The sequence below is a fragment of the Phacochoerus africanus genome, chromosome 1, assembly GCF_016906955.1.
Source record: "Phacochoerus africanus isolate WHEZ1 chromosome 1, ROS_Pafr_v1, whole genome shotgun sequence".
Taxonomy (NCBI): Eukaryota; Metazoa; Chordata; class Mammalia; order Artiodactyla; family Suidae; genus Phacochoerus; species Phacochoerus africanus.
In genome coordinates, this window is record NC_062544.1 from 17009072 (window position 1) to 17035084 (window position 26013).

The following is a 26013-nucleotide window of genomic DNA, read 5'->3' on the forward strand; positions in this document are numbered from 1 at the left end:
AGCCTGATACATTCCCTTGTGCCCAGATGCTTTGTCTACCCGAATGGGGACAGTGGATCCCTCCAGCCAGGACTCCCAGGGCGCAGGTGGCAGGTTACTCACCACGTTCTTGTAGAAGTAGTACACCACCATCCTGGCCAGGCGCCAGTAGCACCAGTGGCCGTGCACCAGCAGCAGCTTTGTGAGGTGCCTGAAGCGGGAGATAGCAAAGTCGCTGGACATGACGGCCTAGGAGGGTAGAGCAGAGACGTTAGCCTCCAAGCACAGCTGCCAGTGCACCACAGAGGCCCCCTCTATGGCCCTGCCCTGTTCCAGATCCACAGCTGGGAGGGTCTGAAAGACCCTTTCTCACATGTGGCACCCTCGGGTGGCCTTTTTGGACTCTGACACCCCACCCTCTCTTCAGGAAAATTCAAACCTCACTAGAATCCAAGGAGGGCAGGTCAGAAAGGACCACTGGTCTGGTCTGGCCCTTCCCTCCTTCCATTTATCCAATAAGAATTTACTGTGAATGGGTGTGTGTTGGGTACCACGTTAGGGATGTGCTGATTGACTACAGACTGGGGCCTTCGGTGCAAGTAATCCTCCAACTTCTGAACCCTCTTGGACACCTGCTGAGGCAGGCCACTGGCTCCACTCTCAGATGGAGCTGACAGCTGGAGAGCTCTCTCTCTCCATGGAGCTGAAATGTGTCTTCTGCCCTAGGGATTACTCAGAACAAGGCACAGCTTGTAGCACTTTTAAGAGGATGAGGCTTGACATGCCTGGTTATTAAATCCTTGGTCAGTGTATTTAACCTCTCTCGGCTTCAGTTTCTTCATAAGGAAAAAACTGGAATAACAATCCCTAACACCCAGGGCTGTAGTGACTTCTAAATTAATGGGAATGACCATTGTGAAGTGTGACTAGAGTGCTGGCTTAAGGTAGACACACAAAAGGGGACAGTGTTTGTTCCCCCTCATCAAGTTTACATAGCACCTATGCCTGCACTGGTGGGAACACAATCATTACGGTTCAAAACCACAAAGTGAGGTCTGTCTTAAAGAAGAACATTAGCAGCTCAATTAGGATGCTTGTTCCAAGCTGACTTTTGAGTAAATTCGGTACACTTTTAAGGTACACTGAGCACTTCACAGGTCCGTCTAGTCATCATGACTAAAATGGCAATTGAAAATGTTTTCCAATGTCCTTATTCCTGTCACTGCTCACAGGGGGTGCTGCAACCCTACATGTGGGTGGAGATTACAGGGAGGAAGCGTGGAATCAGGGGAAGGCTTAATTTTCCCCGAAAAGTTGGGTACTATTTGGCTTTAGAATATAGGTATTGCTGGCTGTCTGTAAAAAGCCAAGCATCCTTTGCTCTCCCTCTCTGTTCTGAAGGACTGGGCAGTAGGGATGTGGCCATGGAGGTTACGTATAGGCATGGAAGGAACCTGCCTTTCACATGGTAACTGTGCAAAGCTCTTCTGCACAAGTTCCTCCAACAATGTGGAGAATTCTTTAACTCACTATTAAGGATAAAGGAGAGTAGGAAAGTAACTAGAAGAGTTGAAGAGAAAAATACCTGCATGCCTTCCTGTCCAGATATTCCAATCCCAATATCAGCTGCTTGAATCATGCTTACATCATTTGCTCCATCACCTGAAAGGAGAGAGAGGTCCTGAGGTCTTGGTCCAATGGCTGCATGATAATGAGAAGTTTTATATAAGTGTCTCTAAATTATTCCCATTTTCACCATAGCTGAATCCTTCTAATGTTGCTCTGAATAGTCCTATAGGAAATTGATTGAGCCTGAGAACCATCTTTCTTCTGTGGAGAAGAAGCCTTACTCTGTCCCTTTTTAAGATACAATGTTAGATATTGGGAATACAACGGTAAATGAAACTTGGGCAGTCCTTTACTGATTCCAAGGCCAATATACTTCCTCTCACTCAGTACAACTTAAAATACTGACCACGTCAAGACAACTTTGGAATACTGGACAGCTAAATCACCAGAGATTGTCAATGGCATCCAAGGACGGGGGAAGTATTACGTTTCTCAAGGTAGATGAGATTGACTTTTCTGGTTGAGTACTTCTAGTTACATTAAGTTCCCAATCAATGAACTCAGAGGGTTGGGGAACCTGGAGGGGAGGGCATGGGACTACACACACGCCCCCATTCTAAACAGCAACATCAAACCGATTTTCCCGTGATGGAAATGTCCTATATCTTAACAGTCCAATACAAAAACCATTAGCCACCTATGACTTTTGAACGGTGCCTGGAGAATTCCTCTTTAAAATAAAATTGCCACATATAGCAGGTGGCAACCATTCTGGACAGCACACCTCTCTACAGTGAGGTTTTCCCAAAGCCTTATCTTTCACCCTGGAGTTTAGCAAACTTTTGGGCCAGACAGTAGATATTTTAGGCTTTGTGAGCCAAGAAGCAAAAGCGAACAACTGTTATTGCTGAGAGGCAAATAGTTTTTACATATTCTTCCATTAAAAACAAAAACCACTGTTGGTGTCTCTACAGAAACCCAGTGGGCTGGACTCAGCCTGAGGGCCTTGGTTTGTAGACCCAACTGCCTTCATCCTCCTCCTGTACCACCTGTTTTTCCAGTAGGTTTTCATCATAATCTGCAGTTAATTTATATGTGATATTATAGAGAATATGAAATTGGGGGAGAGAATTTTCTCTACCTAATTATCAGCAGCAACATTTATTAATCTTAAAAATGTTGTCATTGTAAGTAGCCACTATTCTTCTAACAATGCTTTTTTTTTTTTTTTTTTTCCGTGATAGCACAACAGTGCATAAATTTCATCTTCCCCATGGCAGGGCAAATCCACCTTTTAACCTCTTCTGCTACAAGCCAGTGGAAGTCGAGGTGTAGAACATACTATTTCTCGCCCTGCTGGTTTTGTTTCTGCTGCTGCCACAGTGATGCCAATTCCTGACCTCAGGGAATCAATCCTGGGCTATCGCCTTGAGTGTTTCTGAAGTTTTAAAGAGCACAATTCAGGGAATATAATTAGGATGCAGTTGCTAGATCTCTGCTCCCTGTATTCTTTCTTCCCATTCTTTTTTTTTTTCCTTTTCTGGTTTTGAACTGCTTTTACCTGAAGATCAGAATAAAAAAAAACATATAAAAGAGGACTTTTATTTGAAATTCCAGGAAAGAAAATCTCTTTCCATGCCTGTGTAGGAGGAAGAGAACTGGAACCATCTGTAAGAATGTCCCTAAACAGAAGCAACACTGACCGTGTGCCTGCTAAGTGTGGGGCATGAGATGGAACTGCTCAGGGAACTCTTGGTCTACTGGGCAGCTCATCATTGAAGGCTCAGCAGGGCTTTGGGGCTCTGCAGGAGCTCCCAGAGAAAAGGAACAGTAGGTAGGATGGAAAGGAGCTCTTATAGAGGAAACAGCTTGAGGAAAGGCCTGGAAGTGCAAGAGGATGAAGCTTGTGGAGAATAAGTAGCCTCGTCCAGTTGGAACATGGAGGGCAGAATGTTGGGGAGAGGAAGGTAGGTGGCTGCGGGGAGAAAGGACTGAGAATTGATGTCAACCAGATCATGATGATTCTTGTAAACCAGATGTGGTTGTTCCTGGAAGGTCTAAAGTAAGGATGGTTCAAATTTCTCTGCCTCAACCATGACAAAAATTTAGCCTCCTATGGGGAATTCATCAACCAACAAGCCAGCATTTATTGAGGGTATACTCTGCATTGAGTCTTGTATTTAGAAATGAACACACATTAAATATGGTACAGGCTCCACTTTTAAAACCTCCCCACCAGCGGTCAATTCTCAGTAGAATGTTAAATCCACAAATACACAGGGTTCACAGTATTGTGCCATATGTTAAGTAGTAGAGGGGACATGACCTGCATCCCAGGACTGAGTGGGCCTGAGTGTGTATTATTGAGCTACCCGAGCGTTCTGAATTTGAGGCCCCTCCTGGCTTTGGCCTCCATCCAAGACCCAATTTTTCCTGAGTGGACCTGCTAATCCTAATCTCCCACTCTACCTAGCCTCTGTTTTCATTTGCTGGCTCCTGCATCTTTTTTTTTTTTTTTTTGCACCATATGCCATACTTGCAGCATATGCAAGTTCTCAGGCTAGGGGTCAAATTGATTACAGCCACAGCTGCCTGCCTACACCATTGCCACAGTGAAGTGGGATCAGAGCTGCATCTGTGACCTACACCACAGCTTAAGGCAATGCTGGATCCTTAACCCACTGAGCGAAGTCAGGGATAAACCTGTATCCTCATGGATACTAGTTGTGTTAGTTACTGCTGAAGCACAGTGAGAATTCCAGGCTGCCACATTTTGAGTGTAACTTTGAACTCTCTCCCTCTAAGACGATGAGCCTTGGCCTGAGCATCCTGACTGGATACCTGACCTTCCACCTGTGGTCCAGACATCCTGTCAGAAAAGCCTTGCCAAACTGCCACCCACATCTCAGCAGGACGGGTACCTATGGAAAGGGTCATGACTCCAAGCCTGTCTCGCACCAGCTTGACGAGCATACTCTTCTGGAGTGGGGTGGAGCGGCAGCATAGGACAGACCGGCAATACTGAGTCAACTCCAGAAATTTCTCCTCCAGTTTTCCCTGGAAAATGGCATTCAATGTCTTCCCATCAATGACCAATCCGGCCTCTGGAACTGCAGCTCCTGAGGTGGGGGGCGGTGTCCCAGGAGGTAGGCGGAACCCAAAGAGCTTGCGGGCTGGCTTCTGTGGTCCATGAAATTGCTTCACCTCTTCCAATGCAAAGTTGAGGATGGATTCACAGGTTTCCTGTAAAGAGCAGAATAATGATTTTGGTATTAGCAACATTGGAAACAGAGGTTAAAAATCTCACTTGGTCCTTTAGTAAAATAGTTATAAAACTCTACCACCAGAGAGATGACCTAAGATACATACTCTGATTTTTACATTTTTCTGCAATGTTTCAAATAACATCAAAACAGTGTTAATTTGAAACCAAATTAATGGCCAACATAGGAGAGAGACAGCTTGGGAATGGGAGCGGAGAAAGCTCAGCAAGATGGGAACTGATACAGGGCTGGTGTAACATAATAAATGATACTGATCTGATGGCAAATTATGACAATATGTCACGCTGGTATCATGCTTTCCATTTTCCACAATTCATTTCCTTTCTCCTTTGTTCCTTAGAATATTCCTGTGGGGTAGGTTGGTGGTGGGGGGGTGGCTAATACTGACTTTAGTTTAGAGATGAGGAAATTGGAATGGGGAAACCCTTTGTAACTTGGCCAAGGGCATCCAGCTTGGTAGTGGAGGCAGATCATTACGACTTAAACTGTGGCTTCTTTAATTTTTTTCCCCTTTTTACCACTGCACCTGCAGCATGTGGAAGTTCCCTAGGCTAGGAGTTGAATCGGAGCTGCAGCTGCTGGCCTATGCCACAGCCACAGCAATGCAGGATTCAAGCTGTGTCTTGGACTATGCTGCAGCTTGCAGCGATGCCAGATAACCAACTGAGCGAGGCCAGGGATTGAACCCACATCCTTGCAGAGAGGCTGGGTCCTTAACTCACTGAGCCACAATGGGAACTCCTGAACTGTGGCTTCTTAATTGAAAAAATACATTGACTGCATGTTTATCCACTGATATAAATGTATCATGCTGGTTAAAACTGACCATGTGTGTGAGTCTTATTGATTTAAAGAAACTTCTTATTGATTTTTTTCTGTTTACCTTGAGACATAGTGAAGGAGTTATTGTTCTTATCAATTCTCTTCCATTTCTTTTGATTCTATCAAAGATAAGGACAGATTTTTGGATCTAAATATACCCTTAATGCCTCTCCCAGTTCTAAGAACATCATTTTAAAATAAAGATAGAGAAAAGTTGTGGCAGTCAACTGCATTATCAACTTTACTAGCATTGTTTTGTTCATAGGCTCTTTATTTAGCAGTGTTCTTTTATTGGTGGCAAGGAATGAAAAATTTCCCTTTACTGCTGTGCTAAAAACTTCTGAAAATAAAATTCAAAATGTTCAAAGTGAGTCCATTTAAATGAAATCCTTAAATAAACAACAGTACAGGTAATACAGGACTTATGACAAAACCTGTGATGGTTGTTCTGAAATGACAGGTTTGAAGACCACTGATCTAGAAGCTTCTGAAAATGTTTGGAATAATTTCTTCTGTAGTGAGTAGAACTACAGGTCATTATTCTGGAGTCTTCCTCTAGGGGATGCTAAACAGAGCACCATAGACAATAGGGTGTGCAAAGGACCTATAGCGGTCACAGGAAGTAGTTCTAGGAGTAGGTGGTTATACTGGAAGCATTTCTCTGGGAGAGATCAAGGCAGTCCTTGTTGGAAGTTGGGATTGGCACATGTTATAAACAGGTGTACCTTGTAGATATTGTGGGTTTGGTTCCAGATCACGCAATCAAGTGAATATTGCAATAAAGTGAGTCACGATTGTTTCGGTTTCCCAGGGCATGTAAAAGCTTACATTTACAGTGAAGTCTATTAAGTGTATGGTAACATTATGTCTAAAAAACCAGTGTACATATATTAATTAAATACTTTATTGCTAAAAGTGCTATTATCTGAGCCTTTAGCAAGTTATAACTTTTTGCTGGTAGAGGGTCTTGACTTGACGTCAATGGCTGCTGACTGATCAGGGTGGCGGTTGCTGAAGGGTGATGTGGCTGTGGCAATATCCTAAAATAAGACAATAATGAAGTCTGCCACATGGATTGACTCTTCCTTTCACAAATGATTTCTCTGTGGCATGCAATGCTGTTTGGAAGCATTTTACCCACAGAAGAACTTTCAAAATTGGAGTTAATTCTCTTAAACATTCTACAGCTTTATCTACCAAATTTGGTAAAACTCTAAAATCCCTTGTTGTCATTTCAACTGTCTTCACAACATATTCACCAGATTTCATCTCAGGATTTTTTTCTTTTTGGTCATCCATAAGAGACAACACTTCAGTTATTTAAGTTTGATCATGAGACTGTAGCAATTCAGTCATATCTGTGGCCTCCATTTCTAATTCCAGTTCTCTTGCTAGTTCTACCACATCTTTTATTTGTTTGTTTTAGCTTTGCATAGTGGAAGTTCCCAGGCCAGGGATGGAACAGGCACCACAGTAGTGACAGTGCCAGATCCTTAACCTGCTGTGCCACAGGATAACTCTCTACCACATCTGCAGTTACTTCCTTCACCAAAGACTTGGACACCTCAAAGTCATCCATGAAGGTTAGAATCAGCTTCTTCCAAATTCCTGTTAACATTTTGACCTATGCCCATGAATCACAAATATTCTCAATGACATCTAGAATGGTGAATGCTTTCCACAGGTTTTCAATGGACTTTGTCCAGATCCATCAGAGTAATCACTACCTATGGCAATTGTAGCCTTATGAAATGTATTTCTTAAAAATTTGAAAATTGAAATTACTTCCTGATCCTTGGGCTGCAGAATGGATGTTGTGTTAGCAGACATGAAAACAACATTAATCTCACTGTCCATCTCCATCAGAGCTCTTGAGTGACCAGGTTCATTGTCCATGAGCAGTAATATTTTGAAAGGAATCTTTCTTTCTGAGCAGTAGGTCCTAACAGTAGGCTTATACTATTCAGTAAAACATGCTATCAACAGATGAGCTGTCATCTAGGCTTTGTTACTGCATTTACAGAGCACAGGCAGAGTAGATCCAGCATGATTCTTAGGAGGTCTAAAATTTTTGGAATGGTGGGTAAAGCATTAGCTTCAACTTAAAGTCATCAGCTGCATTAGCCCCTAACAAGAAAGTTAGTCTGTTTCTGAAGCTTTGGAGCCAGGCATTGACTTCTCTCAAGCTTTGGAAATCCTAGACAGAATCTTTTCCTACTAAATGGCTATTTAGTCTACAATGAAAATCTGTTGTTTAGTATAGCCACCTTCATGGATGATCTTAGCTAGATCTTTTGGGTAACTTGCTGTAGCTTCTACATCAGCTCTTGCTGCTTCATCTTTTACTTCTTTGTTGTGGAGAGGGCTTTCTTTCCCTAAACCTTGTGAAGCAATCTCTGCAGATTCAATCTTTTCTTCTGTAGCTTCCTCACCTCTCTCACCCTTCATAGAATTGAAGAGCATTAGAGCCTTGTTCTGAATTAGGCTTTGGTTTAAGGGAATGTTGTGTCTGGCTTGATCTGTCCAGATCACTAAAATTTTCTCCATATCAGCAATAAGGCCATTTCACTTTCTTCTCATTTGTATGTTCACTGCAGTAGCACTTTTACTCTACTTCAAGCACTTTTCCTTTGCATTTACAACTTGGCTAAGTGTCTGGCACAAGAGGCCTAGCTTTTGGTCTGTCTCAGCTTTCCACATGCCTTCCTCACTAAGCTTAATCATTTCTAGCTTTTGGTTTAAAGCTGTAGATATGTGACTCTTCACTTGAACACTTACAGGTCACTGTAGGATTCCTGATAGGTCTAATTTCAATACTTTTGGGTATCAGGGAATAGGGAGGCCTGAGTTGCTGGGGGAGACAGGGAATGACCTGTTGATGGAACAGTCAGAATGCACATGACATTTATCAATTAGATTTGCTGCCTTATATGGGTGCAGTTCATGGTTCCCTAAAATATCAAAGAACACTTGATCATAGATCACCATAATGAATACAATAACAACAAAGAAGTTTAAAGTAACTGTGAGAGGTATCAAAATATGACACAGAGACCCAAAGTGACCAAATGCTGTTGGAAAGATGGTGCCTAATGACTTGCTCAAGGCAGGGTTGCCACAAACCTTCAGTTTGTAAAAAAACACAGTATATGGCAAAGTGCAATAGAGTGCAATAAAATGAGGTGTACCCGAAATTCCAACATATGACTGCAGCAAATCATCAGAAATACAAGATTCAAAACAAAATCTCTGAATTTACTTATTTCAAATTTTCTATGAGATAATCGCACTAAGTACCAGTCATTTCACATTTAGTGCATGTCAGGTGCTGTGGCAGGCAGCCTCTAAGATGGGGTTCAGTGATCCCCACCACCTGGTATTCATGTCCTTCCTGTCATCTCCAACCCTTGAGTATAGGCTATGATTAATGGCTTCTTTCTAATGCAAAAGTGGTGGGATATCACTTCCTGGGTTAGATTATAAAAAGACTGTGGCTACCAATTAGCTATTCTTTCTTTCTCACTCTTAAATGGCTTACCCTGGGGAAAGCCAGCTGCTATGTTTGCAGCATCTCTGTGGAGTGGTCTACCAACAATCAAGTCTATGAGCTTGGAATGAACCCTCTCCATCCTCAAGTTCCCACCCAGTTGAGCCTCTAGATGAGCTCACACCCCTGACAGCTTGACTGCAACCTCGATAGAGACCTTGAACCAGAGGAGCTCAGCTAAGTTGCTCTTGTCCTCCTAACCCTCAGACAGCGTGAGATAATAAATGTCCATTGTTTGCTGCAGCTTAAGTTTGGGGATAATTTGTTACCATATACAAATACTGTGTGAATAATTATTTTTCTTCTACAAACTTATTTAAACCTAATAGCCTCTGAAATAAACTTTTAGCTTCTTTTTTACAGATGAGAAGAATGAAATTCAAAGAGGTATGGCATCCAGACCATATTAAGCCTTCAAGATTCATTGTTAATAAGAATGATAATAGTTGTTGTTACTAGTTCCTATCTAACACTAAGCAATCTTTCTAAAATGCCTTGACAGATCAACATTTCCAGTGGTGGGTTAGAGCCCTGAGGTCTAGAGAGGCCCCATGACTTGCTAATAGCTTTAAGATATGTAACAAAGAAGCAGTAGCCCTAAATCAATTTATAATGCATTAGGCAGATTAAAACCATTGGAGGAAATATCCACAGAATATGTAATTACATTAAACTAAGGTTTAAATAAACTTATGAGATTTAGAATGGATTTTCCCAGTTTCTGTCTTACCATAGCTATGCACCCACTACTTTTTCACAGGGATGAGAAAGACTAATCTCTCAGGTTTAGTGGGTCTGGGGGTGTGAGCAGGCTCAGCATTCAGGTACCATCTTGGAGGGTGGCAGAGAGCTTTAAAATTGTTGACAGTGACTGAACTCAACATGGAGTGCGGCCCACGGTTCCTTGGGAACTTTGGCTAATTAATCAACAAACATCTTCAGGCTTCCTACAGGAATGCACTGCATTTAACAGAACAAGCCCACTCCATCCCCCTCAGGCTTGTAGATGTCCTCGTGGAATCAGGTGGAGCGAAATGATCACTGCAAATGGAATTTCCATTGCAAGCGGGGCAGGCAGGCATCCACACTATTACAGAGATCAAGCACTCAAGCAAGCTGCAAATTACTTTCTTTCCTGTGCACAATATTAATGCCAAGATTTCCCTGAGATTATTTTCATTTTGAAAATACATTGGGCCTTAATCTAATCATAGCATAATCTGTGCACCTGACAAGAAAGTAAATGATTTTTCCAATTCATCTAAAGGGCCCTCGGCACTTTTATTAGGACACACTGCTTTTTTTTTTTTTTTTTTTTTCCTAATATGTGTGTGTCGATTCTTCATGGAATGAAAACCAAATGGAAACCTTGAAGAAGTCTATTCTGGGTCCAGATCAGCCTCAGGCAAAAGTGAAGGAATGAGATTTCCTCATCCTTCCTGCCTCTCTTTCTCTGCTGTTTTCTTTCCCATCTTCTTCCCTCTCTCCATCCTTCTCTGAATAGTATGTTCTAGGTCTCCAGGTGCCCTACTCCATCACTCCCATAGTACAGTGCTTTTCTTGTTACTGACCCACATCCATTTCAATCCCTGCTCCCTTTCCTAGAAGCACACGACTCAATGCCTACTTCCCAGATTCATTAGCCAAGGAGACAGTGGAACTTTACTTTCTGCAGTTTGCATTGTGAAAATAGATTTTTTCCCTCCTAAATATAAAACTGTATTACAACTTTAAATATGCTTTAGACTTTTCTACAGCCCTCTCTTTCCAAACCTTGCTCCCTGCCACTCACAACCTATTCAAGTTGAAAATTGCAGTTTTTGAACTTGGCTTATCTTTTTCACTCTCCTGTCCCACCAAAACAGACTGGTCTCGTGTATTATTCCCTTCAGGTTTCATCCTGTGGCAACCGATTTGACATAGAAATGGGGGCTGAAAATTTAAACTCAGAATCATTTCCATTTAATTGGGGTTTTTCAATGGATGAGTTAATCCAAAGTATAAGAAACAATTGAGGCTCTATGAGCAAATAAAATATGCTGGATAGTGAAAATAGCATTAGCCTGGCTGGAGAAGAGGATTCTAGACTTAGTCTGTTTATCAGAAACTACCAGGGTGACCCTGATCAGGTGATAAGCCCCAGTGGTCTTCAGTTTCTCAAATGTAGAAAGGGGAGGTTGGGCCAAGGGTGGAATACGTTGAGAGAAGCACAACTTTCAAATACGTTAGACATAATGTAAATAGACTGGTCAACCACATGGGGGGATAACGTAGAGGATATCGGGTTGGATACCTTCCAGGACCTTCTGAACTCCAAGATTTGGAGTAACCAAATCCCACCCATAAGCCTGTCTCCTATTGGCCTAGATGCTATTCTGCACTTGGACATTGGCCCTGCTTTGGCCTCACCTGACTTTCCGTGTTAATGGAGTAAACAGTGTCGGTCTGGTCTAACAGTTTGCAGGCATACGCGATATTGACCGCTGTCTCCTGTTTATCTCCAGTCAAGACCCAGAGCTGGATGCCAGCCTCCCGCAGAGTTGCAATGGTGTCTGGAACACCTTCTTGCAGCCGGTCTTCGATCCCAGTGGCTCCTAGAGTGATTAAAGACATCTGAGCTCACATTTATATTGAAAGTGTAGCTGCTTAATTTCCCCAAAACTCTATCAAGCCAGGCAATTATGATTAACTGTCTCCCATGTTCTAGGCTGTGCTAAGCACCAGGATATAGCAGTGAAGTAGACACTGCTCTTGAGGCTCAAAGGCCCACTGAACAAGGATTTATAACTGAACTACATTAGAAGATAAGTCCAGTGTGCTGGGCAAACATGTACTAGGAGACCTGAACTTCATCTGGAAGGTCACGGAAGGCCTTGCTGGGGAAGTTCCATTCAAGCTCAAGCCTGGAAGATAAACCTAAAAGGTGAGGAAGGAGGAGAATTCCAGGCAGAGGGATCAGCAAGTGCAAAGGCCCAGAGGTTGGAGTAGAGGATGACACAGCAAGGGAGGCAGAGTGGGGTGAGAGATGAGGCTGGGAAGGGAGGGAAGGTGCTGGATCGTGCACAGCCTGCCAGGGCATGAAAGGATTGGCAATTTTTTGGTAGTAACGACAGCTATTAAAGGGAGTTAAGTGGGAAGGTCATGGGGTTGGTTTTGAATTTTAAGGAGGTCATCCTAGAGAATATACTGGAGGGTGGAGGAAGCAGGATGAATTCAGGGCTAATGGTTGAGTCTGAGCAGGAGGGCAGAGGAGAGCTGGATTGGTGTGGTGGCAACAGCAGTGAAGGCAATGTGGAGAGACTGGAACCTTTGCTCTCCAAGGGCTCACTGCAGAATTAATAGAGACTTGAGTTTGTGATAATACTCTTGGAGGGAATTAAAGATGCAGATGCCATCATTTTTTAATGGTCTCAAGCTCTGAACCAACCTTGATGAATATATACCCAAATATCAAACAGTTGCTAAGTGATTAAGCAAAAATAAATCTGCATTTACATTGAGACTCATTTCAGACCACAGACTCAATGCTGCCTATTTCACTCTGGACAGGAGCAGGCATGCCATTTCTTTTCATAATCTTGAGTGATGACAGGTTGGCAAAGTGGTTATGTTGGATGCATATTGAAGAGATCATTTCATATTGTGGGACCCCATGTGAATGCATGGCAGCTTTTAAGAGCATGGCAATTTCTTGGTGGTAGGATGAAAGCTTCCCAGTCACAGTCCTCTCTATCCCAGGCCACCTTGAAGGAAGAAATAGAAACCTTTCTATCCTGAAATGTGCTTTTTTTTCTCCTTCAGACCCAAGTGTGCCAGTAAACAACCTCATGAAAAGTGGTGTCCGAACCTCAGCTTTCTTTCCCAGCACTAGCCTGGAAGGTGAGATTGAAGGTATTACAGGGAGGCAGAGTGAAGGAGAGAGGAAGAAAAACATTTATTTGTGTGAATGGGAAAATGAAACAGAAAGGTGGCAAGTGCTTTTTTCAGCCAGGGAAGCCTATGGGTCCTGACAAGTGTGTTCTCTTTCATGCAGAACGAGCTTAGGGGCACTTCTCACCAGGTGAGGCCAGAAGGCTCCCATGAAACCAAAGGAGACTCAGTAGAGCATGAAGAGGGTCAGGTACCCTAATGGGATGACATTCTGGTGGCCTGGTGTGGTGGTGGAGCTGTCTGGACTTGCTACCCTATGGTTCCTGTTAAAATGAGGTCTTAGAGCCAGTTTCCAAGAGGGCCTTGAGAGGAAGCAGACAAAGACCCCTGCTGTACCAACAATGGAAACAAAATGCTGAAGGAGGTGGGGAGCATGCTTGCTTCAGCAGCACATATATTAAAGTTGGAATGCTACAGAGATGATTAGCATGGCCTATCCAAGGATGACACACAAATTTGTGATGCCTTCCATATTTTTTTTAACACCCCACTTTCAGCAATGGAAAGATCATCCAGACAGATAATCAATAAACACAGTCCTTAAATGACACAAAAGACCAGACAGACTTAATTGATAATTATGGAACATTTCATCTGAAAGCAGCAGAATACACTTTCTTTTCTAGTGCACATGGAGCATTCTCCAGGATAGGTCACATCTTGGGCCACAAATCAAGCCTCAGTAAACTTAAGAAAATTGAAATCATATCAAGCATCTTTTCCAACCACAACACTATAAGACTAGAAACCAACTGCAAAAAAAAAAAAAAAAAAGAAACCCATGGAGGCTAAACAATATGATATTGAACAAACAATGGATCACTGAAGAAATCAAAGAGGAATTTTTTGGAAGGAATCAAATAATACCTAGAGACAAATGACAATGAAGACACAATGGTCCAAAATCTATGGGATGAAGCAAAAGCAGTTCTCAGAGGGAACTTTATTAGCAATACAATCTTACCTCAGGAAATAAGAAAAATCCCCAATAAACAACCTAACCTTATACCTAAAGCAACTAGAGAAAGAAGAGCAAAGAAACCCAAAGTTAGTAGGCAGAAAGAGGGAGGTGGGGAAAAAAACTGTCTCCCCTTGCTTGCCATGCATCTGACCAAATCTTGTTACTACCTTTTATATTTAAAAAAGTATTACTTTTTACTACCCCAGGGAAGGAGGGGATGAGATGAGGTGCTCAGACAACTTCTGGCCACTAGCTGAGTGGCCTCTTGTGTTTGTTTAATTTCTCAGCAGTTTCTGACCCTGAAGCTGACACCAATCTGAGTCCAAGGACCCCCATCCAAAGCCCATTGAGGGAGATAGGATTAAGATGGTGGAATAGAAGGACTGGAGCTCAACTTCTCTCCTAAAAAAAACAAAATTTACAACTACCTGCTGAGCAATCTTCAATCAGATGGAACAGAAGCCTTCAAAAAGATATCCTACTCCAGAAGACAAAGAGGAAGCCACATCAAGAGGTAGCAGGGGTGATTATGTCATACAAGGAACCCCATACCTCCAAGGTGGGAAACCCCACAGACTGGAAAGTAACTGGTTCACAGAGACTCACCTACAGGGGTGAGAGTTCTGAGCCTCACATCAAACTCCCACGTGTGGGGATCTGGCACTGGGAGAAAGAGCCCCTGGAGCATCTGGCCTTGAAGGTCAGTGGGGCTTGTGCACAGGAGCTCCACAGGACTGGGAGAAATGGAGACCCCATTCTTAAAAGTCATACACAGACTTTCACGTGCACTGGGTCCCAGGGCAAAGCAAAGTCTCCATAGCGATCTGGGTCAAACCTGACTGCAGTTCTTGGAGGGCATTCTGGGAAAACAGGGGTGAATGTGGCTTGTTGTGAGGGAAGGACATTGAAGGCAAAGCTCTTGGGAATATTCAGCAGCTGCCTTTCTCTGGAGGTGGCCATTTTGGGAAAATCTGGCCCCACCATCATTCAGCAGCTGAGAAGCCCCAGGGCAAACAACAATCCAGGTGGGTTCACAGCCCCACCCCTCAGTAAACAGGCTGCCTAAAGATCCCCCAGGCACACAGCCACCTCTAATCCCATCCAGAGACTAAGCCCCACCCACCAGAGGGATAGGAATGAGCTCTACCTACCAGTGGGCAGGCATCAGCCCCTCCCAGCAGGAAGCCTACAGCAAGCCCCTGTACCAACTTCAGCCACAAGGGGGACAGACACCAGAAGTAAGAGAGGCTATAATCCTATTATCTGCAAAAAGGTCACCACACCAAAAACCTATCAAAATGAAAAGATGGAGAACTATAACTCAGAGGAGGGAGAAAGGAAAAACCCCAGAAAATCAGCTAAGCGAGGAGGAGATTCTTAGCCTCCAGGAAAAAGGCTTTAGACTGTAGATGCTGAAGAGGATGCAAGACATTGGAAATAAACTGGAGGCAAAGATGGATAACTTACAGGAAACACTGAGCAAAGAGATACAAGATATAAAACTTAAACAAGAAGAGATGCAAAATACAATAACTGAAATAAAAAATTCACTAGAAGCAGCTAACAGCAAAATACAGGAGGCAGAATAACAAATAAGCAAGGTGGAGGACAGATTAGTGGAAATTACAGATGCAGAACAGAAAAGAGAAAAAAGATTGAAAACAAATGAAGAGAGTCTCAGAGAACTCTGGGACAACATTAAACACACCAACATTTGTATTATAGGGGTGCCAGAAGGAGAAGAGAGAGAGAAGGGGACAGAAGAAATATGCCAAGAGATAATAGCCGAAAACTTCCCTAACATGGGAAAGGAATCACTCACTCAAATCCAGGAAGCACAATGAGTACCATATAAAATAAACCCAAGGAGGAACACCCCAAGACACATATTAGCCAAACTGACCAAAATTAAAGACAAAGAGAAAATCTTGAAAGCAGCTAGGGAAAAGAAACAAATAACATACAAGGGAACCCCAATAAGGTTATCAGCAGATTTTTCAGCAGAAACTCTTGCAGGCTAGAAGGGAGTGGCATGATATACTTAATGTGATGAAAACAAAAAACCTCCAACGAAGATTACTTCACCCAGCAAGGCTCTCATCCAGATTTGAAGGAGAAAGCAAAACCTTCACAGATAAGCAAGAGTTGAGAGAATCCAGCAACACTAAACCAGCCTTACAACAAATACTAAAGGAACTTCTCTAGGCAGAAAAGAAAAGACAGCAACACAAAACAAAAATACCACAAATGACAAGGCTCACCAGTAAAGGTATATATACAGTAAAGATACAAAATCATCCATGCACAATTATGCCACCAAAATCAGAAATCATGAGAAGATGTGGGTACAAATGCAAGACACTGGAGATGCACTTGCAATTAAGAGAACAAAAACTTATAACAATCTCATATATATATATAGACTCATATCAAAACTTCAGAATAACTGCAAACCAAAAATCTACAATCGATTCACAAACAAATAAGAAAAATCAACGCAAATACAACACTAAAGATAGTCATCAATCCAGAAGAGGAGAGAACAAAAGAAGGGAAGAAAAAAGGGCAAAAAAAAAACCAAAAAACAAATCCAAAGCAATTAATAAAACGGCAATGAGAACATACATATCAATAGTTACCTTAAATGTTAATGGACTAAATACCCCAACAAAAAGACATAGACTGGCTGAATGGATACAAAAACAAAACCCATATATATTCTGCCTTCAAGAGACCCACTTCAATTCTAGGGACACATACAAATAGAAAGTGAGAGGATGGAGGAAAATATTCCATGCAAACAGGAATCAAAAGAAAGCTGGAGTAGCAATACTCATATCAGACAAAATAGACTTTAAAATGAAGAATATTTTAAGGAACAAGGAAGGTCACTACCTAATGATCAATCCAAGAGGAAGATATAACAATTTTAAATATCTATGCACCCAACATAGGTTCACCACAACATATAAGGCAACTGCTAACAACCTTAAAAGGACAAATTGACAATAATAGTGGGGGATATTAACATCCCACTTACAGAAATGGACAGATCATCCAGACAGAAAATCAATAAGGAAACACAGGCCCTGAATGATACATTAAACCAGATGGACTTAATAAATATTTATAGGACATTCCATCCAAAAGCAACAGAATACACATTCTTCTCAATTGCACATGGAACATTCTCTAAGATTGATCACATCCTGGGCAACAAATCCAACCTCAGTAACTAAGAAAATTGAAATCATATCAAGCATCTTTTCCAACCACAATGCTATATGACTGGAAATTAACAAGAAAAAAAAAACTGCAAAAAAACACAACATGCTACTAACCAACCAATGGGTCACTGAAGGAATCAAAGAGGAAATGTAAAAATACCTAGAAGCAAATGACAATGAAGATATGACACTTGAAAACCTATGGGATGGAGCAAAAGCCGTTCTAAGAGGAAAGTTTATAGCAATACAAGCCCACCTCAGGAAACAAGAAGAAGCTCGAATAAACGGGCTAACTTTACACCTAAGGCAGCTAGACAGAGAAGAACAGACAAGACCTAAAGTTAGTAGAAGGAAAGAAATCATGAACATCAGAGCTGAAATCAATGAAATAGAAATGAAGAAAACCATAGAAAAGATCAATGAAATGAAAAGCTGGTTCTTTGAAAAGATCAACAAAATTGATAAACCTTTAGCCAGACTCATCAAACAAAAAAGAAAGAAGACTCAAATCAATAAAATTAGAAATGAAAAAGGAGAAGTAACAACAGACATCACAGAAATACAAAGGATCAGGAGTTCCTGTCGTGGCGCAGTGGTTAACGAATCCAACTAGGAACCATGAGGTTGCGGGTTCGGTCCCTGCCCTTGCTCAGTGGGTTAACGATCCAGCATTGCCGTGAGCTGTGGTGTAGGTTGCAGACGTGGCTCGGATCCTGCGTTGCTGTGGCTCTGGCATAGGCTGGCAGCTATAGCTCTGATTAGACCCCTAGCCTGGGAACCTCCATATGCCGTGGGAGCGGCCCAAAGAAATAGCAAAAAGACAAAAAAAAAAAAATACGAAGGATCATAAAAGACTACTATATGCAACTATATGCCAATAAAATGGAAAACCTAGAAGAAATGGACATATTCTGAGAAAAGTACAATCTTCCAAGACTAAACCAAGATGAAACAGAAAAGATGAAGAGACTCACCACAAATACTAAAATTGAAACTGTGATTAAAAAACTTCCAATAAACAAAAGTCCAGGACCAGATGGCTTCACAGGCAAATTCTATCAAACATTTAGAGAAGAACTAACACTTACCCTTCTGAAACTATTCCAAAAAGTTGCAGAGGAAGGAACACTCCCAAACTCATTCTATGAGGCCATCATCACCCTGATACCAAAAGCAGACAAAGATTCCACAAAAATAGAAAACTACAGGCCAATTTCACTGATGAAATCCTCAACAAAATACTAGCAAACTGCATCCAACAATACATTAGAAGGATTGTACATCATGATCAAGTGGGATTTATCCCAGGAATGCAAGGGTTCTTCAATATCCACAAATCAATCAGTGTGATACACCACAGTAACAAACTGAAGAATAAAAAACCATATGATCCTCTCAATAGATGCAGAAAAAGCCATTGACAAAATACCACACCCATTTCCGATAAAAACCCTTCAGAAAGTGGGCATAGAGGGAATCCACCTCAACATCATAGAGGTCATATATGACAAACCCACAGCTAACAGCATTCTCAATGGTGAAAAGCTCAAAGAATTCCCACTGAGATCAGGAACAAGACATGGACGTCCTCTCTTGTAACTACTATTCAATGTAGTTTTGGAAGTCCTAGCCACAGCAGTCAGAGAAGTAAAAGAGATAAAAGGAATCCAAATTGGAAAAGAAGAAGTAAAACTATCACTATTTGCAGATAACATGATACTATACCTAGAGAATCCTAAATACTCTATCAGAAAACTGTTAGAGCTCATCTATGAATTTGGCAAAGTCACAGAATACAAAATTAATACACAGAAATAGACGGCATCTCTATATACTCACAATGAAAGATCAGAAAGAGAAATTAGGGAAGCAATCCCATTTACCACTCCATCCGAAAGAATAAAATACCTAGGGAGAGGTACCTAAAGAGACAGAAGACCTGTACTATGAAAACTATAAGACACTGATGAACGAAATCAAAGATGACACAAATAGTTAGAAAGACATACCATGCTCTTGGATTGGAATAGTTAATATTATCAAAATGAATATACTACCTAAGGCAATGTACAGATTCAATGTAATCCCTATCAAATTACCAAGGACATTTTTGTCAGAACTTGAACAAAATATTTTAAAGTTTGTTTGGAAGCACAAAAGACCCAGAATAGCCAAAGACATCCTGATAAAGAAAAATGGAGCTGGAGGAATCAGGCTCCCTGACTTCAGACTATACTACAAAGCAACAGTTGTCAAAACTGTATGGTACTGGCACAAAGACAGAAATATAGATCAGTGGAACAGGATAGAAAGCCCAGAAATAAACCCACGCACCTACAGCCAACTAGTCTATGACAAAGGAGGCAAGAATATACAATGGAGAGAAGACAGCCTGTTCAATAAGTGGTGCTGGAAAACTGGACAGCCACATGGAAAAGAATGAAATTAGAACACTCCCTAGCACCATACACAAAAATAAACTCCAAATGGATTAAAGACCTAGATAGAAGATCAGACACTATAAAACTCTTAGAGAAAAACATAGGCCAAACATTCTCTGACATAAACGACAGCAACATCTTCTCAGATCCACCTCTTAGAGTAATGACAATAAAAACAAAAATAAACAAATGGGATCTAATCAAACTTCGAAGTTTCTGCACAGCAAAGGAAACCCTAAACAACACAAAAAGACAACCCACAGAATGGGAGAAAATCTGCAAACGAATCAACTGACAAGGGATTAATCTCCAAAATTTATAAACACCTCCTACAGCTCCATACCAAAAAAACAACCCCATCAAAAAATGGGCAGAAGATCTAAACAGACAGTTCTGCAAAGAAGATATGCAGATGGCCAAAAAACACATGAAAAGATGTTCAACATCTCTCAATATTAGAGACATGCAAATCAAAACCACGATGAGGTACCACCTTACACCAGTCAGAATGGCCATCATCACAAAGTCTACAAACAGTAAGTGCTGGAGAGGGTGTGGAGAAAATGGAACCCTAGTACACTGTTGGTGGGATTGTAAAGTGGTGCAACCACTGTGGAAAACAGTATGGAGATTCCTCAGAAAACTAAACATAGAACTACCATTTTATCTAGCAATCCCACTCCTGGGGATCTACCCAGAGAAAACCATAACTCGAAAAGACGCACGTATCCAATGTTCACTGAAGCACTATTTTCAATAGCCAAGACATGGAAACAACCTAAATGTCCATTGACAGTGGAGTGGCTCAGGAAGAAGTGGTACATATACACAATGGAATATGACTCAGCCATTAAAAGGAATTAAATACTGGCATTTTTAGCAACCTGGATGGACCTAGAAATTACCATGCTAAGTGAAGTCAGTCATACAATGAGGCACCAATATCAAATGCTTTCACTGATATGTGGAATCTGAAAAAAGGACAGAATGAACTTTGCAGAACAGATACTGACTCACAGACTTTGAAAAACTTATGGTTTCCAAAGGAGACACTTCAGGGGGTGGGGGGATATGCTGGCTTTGTGGGATTGAAATTCTATAAAACTGGATTGTGATGATCATTGTAAAACTATAAATGTAATAAATTCATTGAGTAATAAAAAATAAAAATAAAATAAAATAAAACTGTAAAAAAAAAGTAAGTATTACTGTTTTCTTACAATGATCTGGGTTTCCCCCCCTTCATCCCTGCCTGGCTGAGAGCTTGGCAGAGTGTGATTTACCCAGTGGAGGAATGATGGCTCAGAGGGATTTGGGGGTGTTTCCCTGGCAAGCTCTCCACAGGGACAAAAGATGGCTTTATCCTCTGGTCACCATGGCCTCCCAAGATGAAAGAAGGCTTTCATCATGTAGCCAGTGCACGCATGCTGTTCAAGCACTGCCTTTCTTAGATCTTGCTACTGAGCTGTGAGATTCACCATGATAGGTAAAGCCTCCCCCTTCTCCCTTGGCAATGCTGTTCCTTCAACAGAGATCCCAGTGCTGTCTTTAAGTTGGTGTTTTCCATCTTTCCCCAGCATATTCATCTAACTTTTACACAGCAGCCAGTAGAGTAATTTTGTAAAACACAGATCTGTCCCTGCGTTGACTCCCTTCCTGTCTCTAAACTTTTAGTTTATAATTCACATGACCCTTCATAATAACCTGGGTCCTTCTGACTTTTCTCCACAAGCTGCATGCAGTGCAGCCACTGCAGACCTCTGAGTTCCCAGTCAGCCTGGGACTTCTTGCCTCCACACCTTCATCCAGGACTTTCCGTCTCCTGGAACACCCTCTCCCTTTGACCAGCTCCTTTGTTCTGCTCAGTTCCAGATGCCCTGTGCCCTTCTTGGTACCACACTGGGTTAGCACCTTCTCCTTTGTGTTTCCTTCCCACTAGGTATATCTGCCAGCCCAGCCCTCATCACACTCTGCTGAAATTACTTGTTTGATCATTTATGTTTCTTTGCTGGCTTCTGAGCTCTGGGAGGGCAGAGCCTGTGGCTCTTGTTCCCTTTGTAACCACAATACCTAGCATGCTAGTTGGACATAGTAGGTGCTCAATAAACATGCAAATAGCTGGAGGAGAAGCAATGAGGCCTTAATCCAGCAGGAAGCTGGGTGTGGAGTTGGGGCTGGGTGCTGGCACAGCCTATTTGTGTCAAATGTCTGGAAGGGCACCCCAGGGAGGCTCCTAATTGAGACACATGAGTAGCAATGTTAGAACCAATGCCAAGAACTCCCTCTCCAGCTTGCAGCATTTCTTTTAAAAAGTGCAAAGATAACTTATTTTTAGCTACCAAGTAAGGTGAGTTGATTTTCCAGATGCTGTGCCGTCTGCATGAGAAGCTCATCTCTGTTGTTGAGGGATGCCTCAGCCTCATGCCGGAAGCTGGCCCATCGCTGAAAGTCCTCTTCACTTAGGACCTAGGAGACAAGAATAGGTTTACCCACAACTCTGGGTAAACTGTTCCACTTTCCCATGTGCTGGGTCTCTATGGCCAGTGTGAGCTCCACTACACAATACATGGGCTCTCCACTCAATGATTTTTTTTGAATGCTTCAATCAATGAAGGATTGATCCTCACGTTTTGTTATCACCAAACTTCTCTGGAGCCCCTGCGATGCTCTGGGCACTGGAGATATGGCTGTGATCAAGGCAGCTAAGAGCCCTGCATGCCTGGGGTTATGCGTTAATGGAGGGTGAAAGATATCATCAAAGTAAATAGAAGGACGGATCATTTTAAGGAGTTCTCAGTGGAAAGTAAAAAGGGCGACATGAGTAGGGGATAGCTGTGGGAAGAGGAGCTATTTCATGTGGACCTTCAGGTTCCTTAGACAAGTGACATGTAGGCTGAGATTCAATCATATGGGATCAGTCATGAGGAAGGGCAAGTTCAAAGACCCTGAGACAGTAATGAACTTAGCTTTCTTTCTATTCTTTGAACACACCAGTTTGCTGAATGATGGCCAGCTGGCCTTCATGCCCACTGTCTCTTATAAGAGTAATGAATGATTCTTTTGTCCTAGCATGAAATATTCTTAAATTTTTCCTCTGTGTATGGTACTGCAGAGAAGACCAAGGGGGCACAGGTAGGCCTTTTGCTTTCAACAATAACAGTCTTATCACAGGAGGCAAAATAGGAATAGGTAATTTCAATGAAAAATAGAAGGTGGTAAGGCTCTAATTACAATTTATAGAGTGGTACGTGCTGATCATGGTCCCAGGCACTGTACCTGTGTTATCTTAATCTCCCTGACAACTGTACGAAGTAGGGGACAATAGCACCATTTATAGAGAGGAACATCTGGAGCTCAGAGAGGTGAAGAAATTTGCCCAAGGTCACGCCACAGATACGTGGTGAGACTGGGACTTGTACTGGGTGGGTGTGGCTTTAAATTGGATGCTCTTAAACTCTGTGTTGCACTAGGCACTGTAAATGAGATGAAGCACTCTGGGGATTTATGGAGAAGAAATCACTTCCAGCCTTCTTGAAATGTATGCCAATCATATCTCCCTGACCTGATTTTAGGTACCTTAAAATCAGCTCTGAGGTTCATAGCTCCTTCCCTGCCTTTCCCATAGAGGCTGCAAAGTCAAATACCTACATGGCATGAGGTATGCCAATAACTGGACCAAGGGCAATGCAATTGGGGATAGTAGGAACTGTGACCAGCTGCAGAACACAGCAGAATACATCCTTTAGCAAAGGGGTCACCTGCCATATGGCTCTGGCTATTTGTGCCTATTCAAGAATGGAGATCCGGTTTTCTAGATCCTCTAAATTTTCAAGAGAAACCAGGAATCTAGATTTGCACGTGATCCCATGAAATCTCTCAAATTACAAATCTAGGTAAATAATTAAAATGTTAAGAGGCTCCTTTGAAGGCAAAATTATAACGTTGAAATTATTATTATTATTTTTTTTGGGGGGTGTACCTACAGCATATGGAAGTTCCCGGACCAGGGATCAAGACTGTGCTGCAGTTCCAATTTGCACCACAGCTGTGGCAGGCAGCATCCTTAACCCACCGTGTCACAAAGGGACTTTCATATTCAAGTGATTTTATGAGTTATAGGTTAGCAACTATATAGCCAATGGAAAGCAAGGAACCATAAACACATATTGATAAGAAAACTTGCCATTCATATTTCTACCCCAGCAAAATTGTCAGATGAGGGTCTCTGTGGTCAGGAGAGCTAATTGTAAAAATATTAAAACCACCAACACTGAAGATCTTCTAAAGAAAAATAAAAAAGACAGAGGCAGGGTTGAGGCCTTTCAGGCACTAAGTGCAGAATTTGTTCTTACCTTCTTGGCAATGCACAGTGTTCGAAGGCCATCTCTTGCATACATGTCTAGATGCTTCTGGGTCCGGGCTCGGATTTTCCTCACCTTCTTTTCCACATCAGTGTCAGTCACTGTCAAATAGTCATTGTCCCCCGTGAGGCCATGTACAAATGCTTAGGGATCCTTGTTCCTAACACTCTGGAATCTTTAGAGGAGGAATCCCTTTACCCCAGAAATGCAGAGGAGCTCTCCTGTGCTCCCCAAAGGTGATATCTCCATGGCCTTATATTGCTTGCTCCATCTGATCATCCAAAGTCTGACTGAAAGAAGTACCATTTAAGAGATGGAGGTGGTTTTAGGTATTGTTCCAATTACCTGTTTGGATCAGAATCATTGGAAACTTAAATAATAGAGACTTCCAGGTCTGGTTGAAGGCCTGATGTATCAGGGGACCAGAAATATGAATCTTTGTTGTTACCTAAGGAGTTTTCCATGTGGCTAGTTTGGCCCTGGATGACCAGCTTTCTGTCAGATCTTAGAGGTACTACCCATCACCTTCTCTGCCACCTACTTCAGTCCTTAAAGCAAGTTTTCTCCCAAGACAGCTACAGACCTGAATCTCATTGCTAAGTTCTTCACCATACTGAGTTTGCTGAGTTAGATTTAGAAACAATATTTTTTGGTTTTCTATAAATCTAGTGTGAAAAATACTTTGTGTTACTCCAAGTCCCCCTTTTGAAGTCCTACATAAGTTTCTCCTAGAAAAAATTTATCTTTTTCTATTGAAATCCCAGTACTATTTATGTACCAGATAAAAAGATTTTTTTTCAGCCTGGAGTAGCAGTTACGGGGCAGGACTGATGCCATCGCCAACCACTTATTTTACCCAAGATGTCCAGACATCACCAATTAGTGGCAACTGATCATAAAGATGAGCTTGGAAAAAGCTTTGGAATCCTTCTTTACCAGGGCTTGAATGAAAGCTTTAGAAGCCCTTGAGCAGTAAACAGATTTTGTGTACCTCATCCATCCCTCCATACAGTACAAAATTAAAAGTACAATTCTTAACAGTAAGATAAGAGTTCAACAAAGCTCTGATTTTTTTTCTGCATACTATTCTAAGGCTGCTTTTAAGCAGTATAAAATTCCCTTCAAAGATTATTTTCTCATTTTCAGGTGCTCCCAGTTTTCCTGGTGCCTTTAACCTTTGTCTTTTTGAGTACCATCTACAATGTGTTATTTTCAAAGACATCAGCTCCTAAGATGAAACACATTTTACCTTCTACCTGTGTGCCTTTAAGTGTACCTTTTTGCTCAGGCTACCAGGAATACCAGGGTCAAAGTGAATGTTGCAACACTGTAAATACATTAAGCCTGATTTATTTTGTTCCCTACCTTTTCCCAGCTTTGCTTCTCAAATCTTACAGTAACAATGTATATGTATCTTTTATTGGCCACATCTATAATCCATTTTGGAATCAGCTGAGGAACAAATAAAGAAACATCTCTGGAGGCAGCTTGGATTACTGTTGCCCAGGGATAGAATGCTGTGTCTCCCTTGACTCAGCAACACTGAATTCACTTGTCTGCCAGAGTATGGGGATGAAGAGACCTAATTAGCTCCCTTCCCTTTCTAAACACTCATCAATCCTTGTGAACCTCCTGGCTCTGATCCATAGCTGATAATACAGGAGGCACATGGCTGCCCAGGCAATTCTAAAGCTTGGCTGGAATCTACTATCCTGGGAGAATCATAGCCTCATAACTGTCTTCTCCTTGTTAGCTGTCAGGAAACGGCTGCACACTAATTCATGCTGCTCCAAAATTGGACACTGATATAGAGGGACTTTGGAACATTTTTCTGGCTTGGAGCAAGTTTATGAAAATCCATTTGGGGGAGGCTGAGGAAAGGGATGATAAAG

General features: G+C 41.9%; 1 protein-coding gene and 1 pseudogene across 1 annotated transcript in view; one reads left to right on the plus strand and one right to left on the minus strand.

Annotated features, from left to right (window-relative positions):
* ATP10B (ATPase phospholipid transporting 10B (putative)) overlaps positions 1-26013 on the minus strand; it is a 129537-nt gene that overhangs the window by 28165 nt on the left and 75359 nt on the right. The window contains exons 12-17 of the mRNA XM_047782200.1: positions 24113-24222; positions 22100-22226; positions 11611-11795; positions 4470-4791; positions 1565-1641; positions 103-228 (exon numbers count right to left, since the gene is read on the minus strand). Of these exons, the coding sequence (XP_047638156.1) occupies positions 103-228; positions 1565-1641; positions 4470-4791; positions 11611-11795; positions 22100-22226; positions 24113-24222 (947 nt within the window). The remainder of the gene's footprint in view (positions 1-102; positions 229-1564; positions 1642-4469; positions 4792-11610; positions 11796-22099; positions 22227-24112; positions 24223-26013) is intronic.
* On the plus strand, positions 13509-13609 carry LOC125114072 (uncharacterized; annotated as a pseudogene).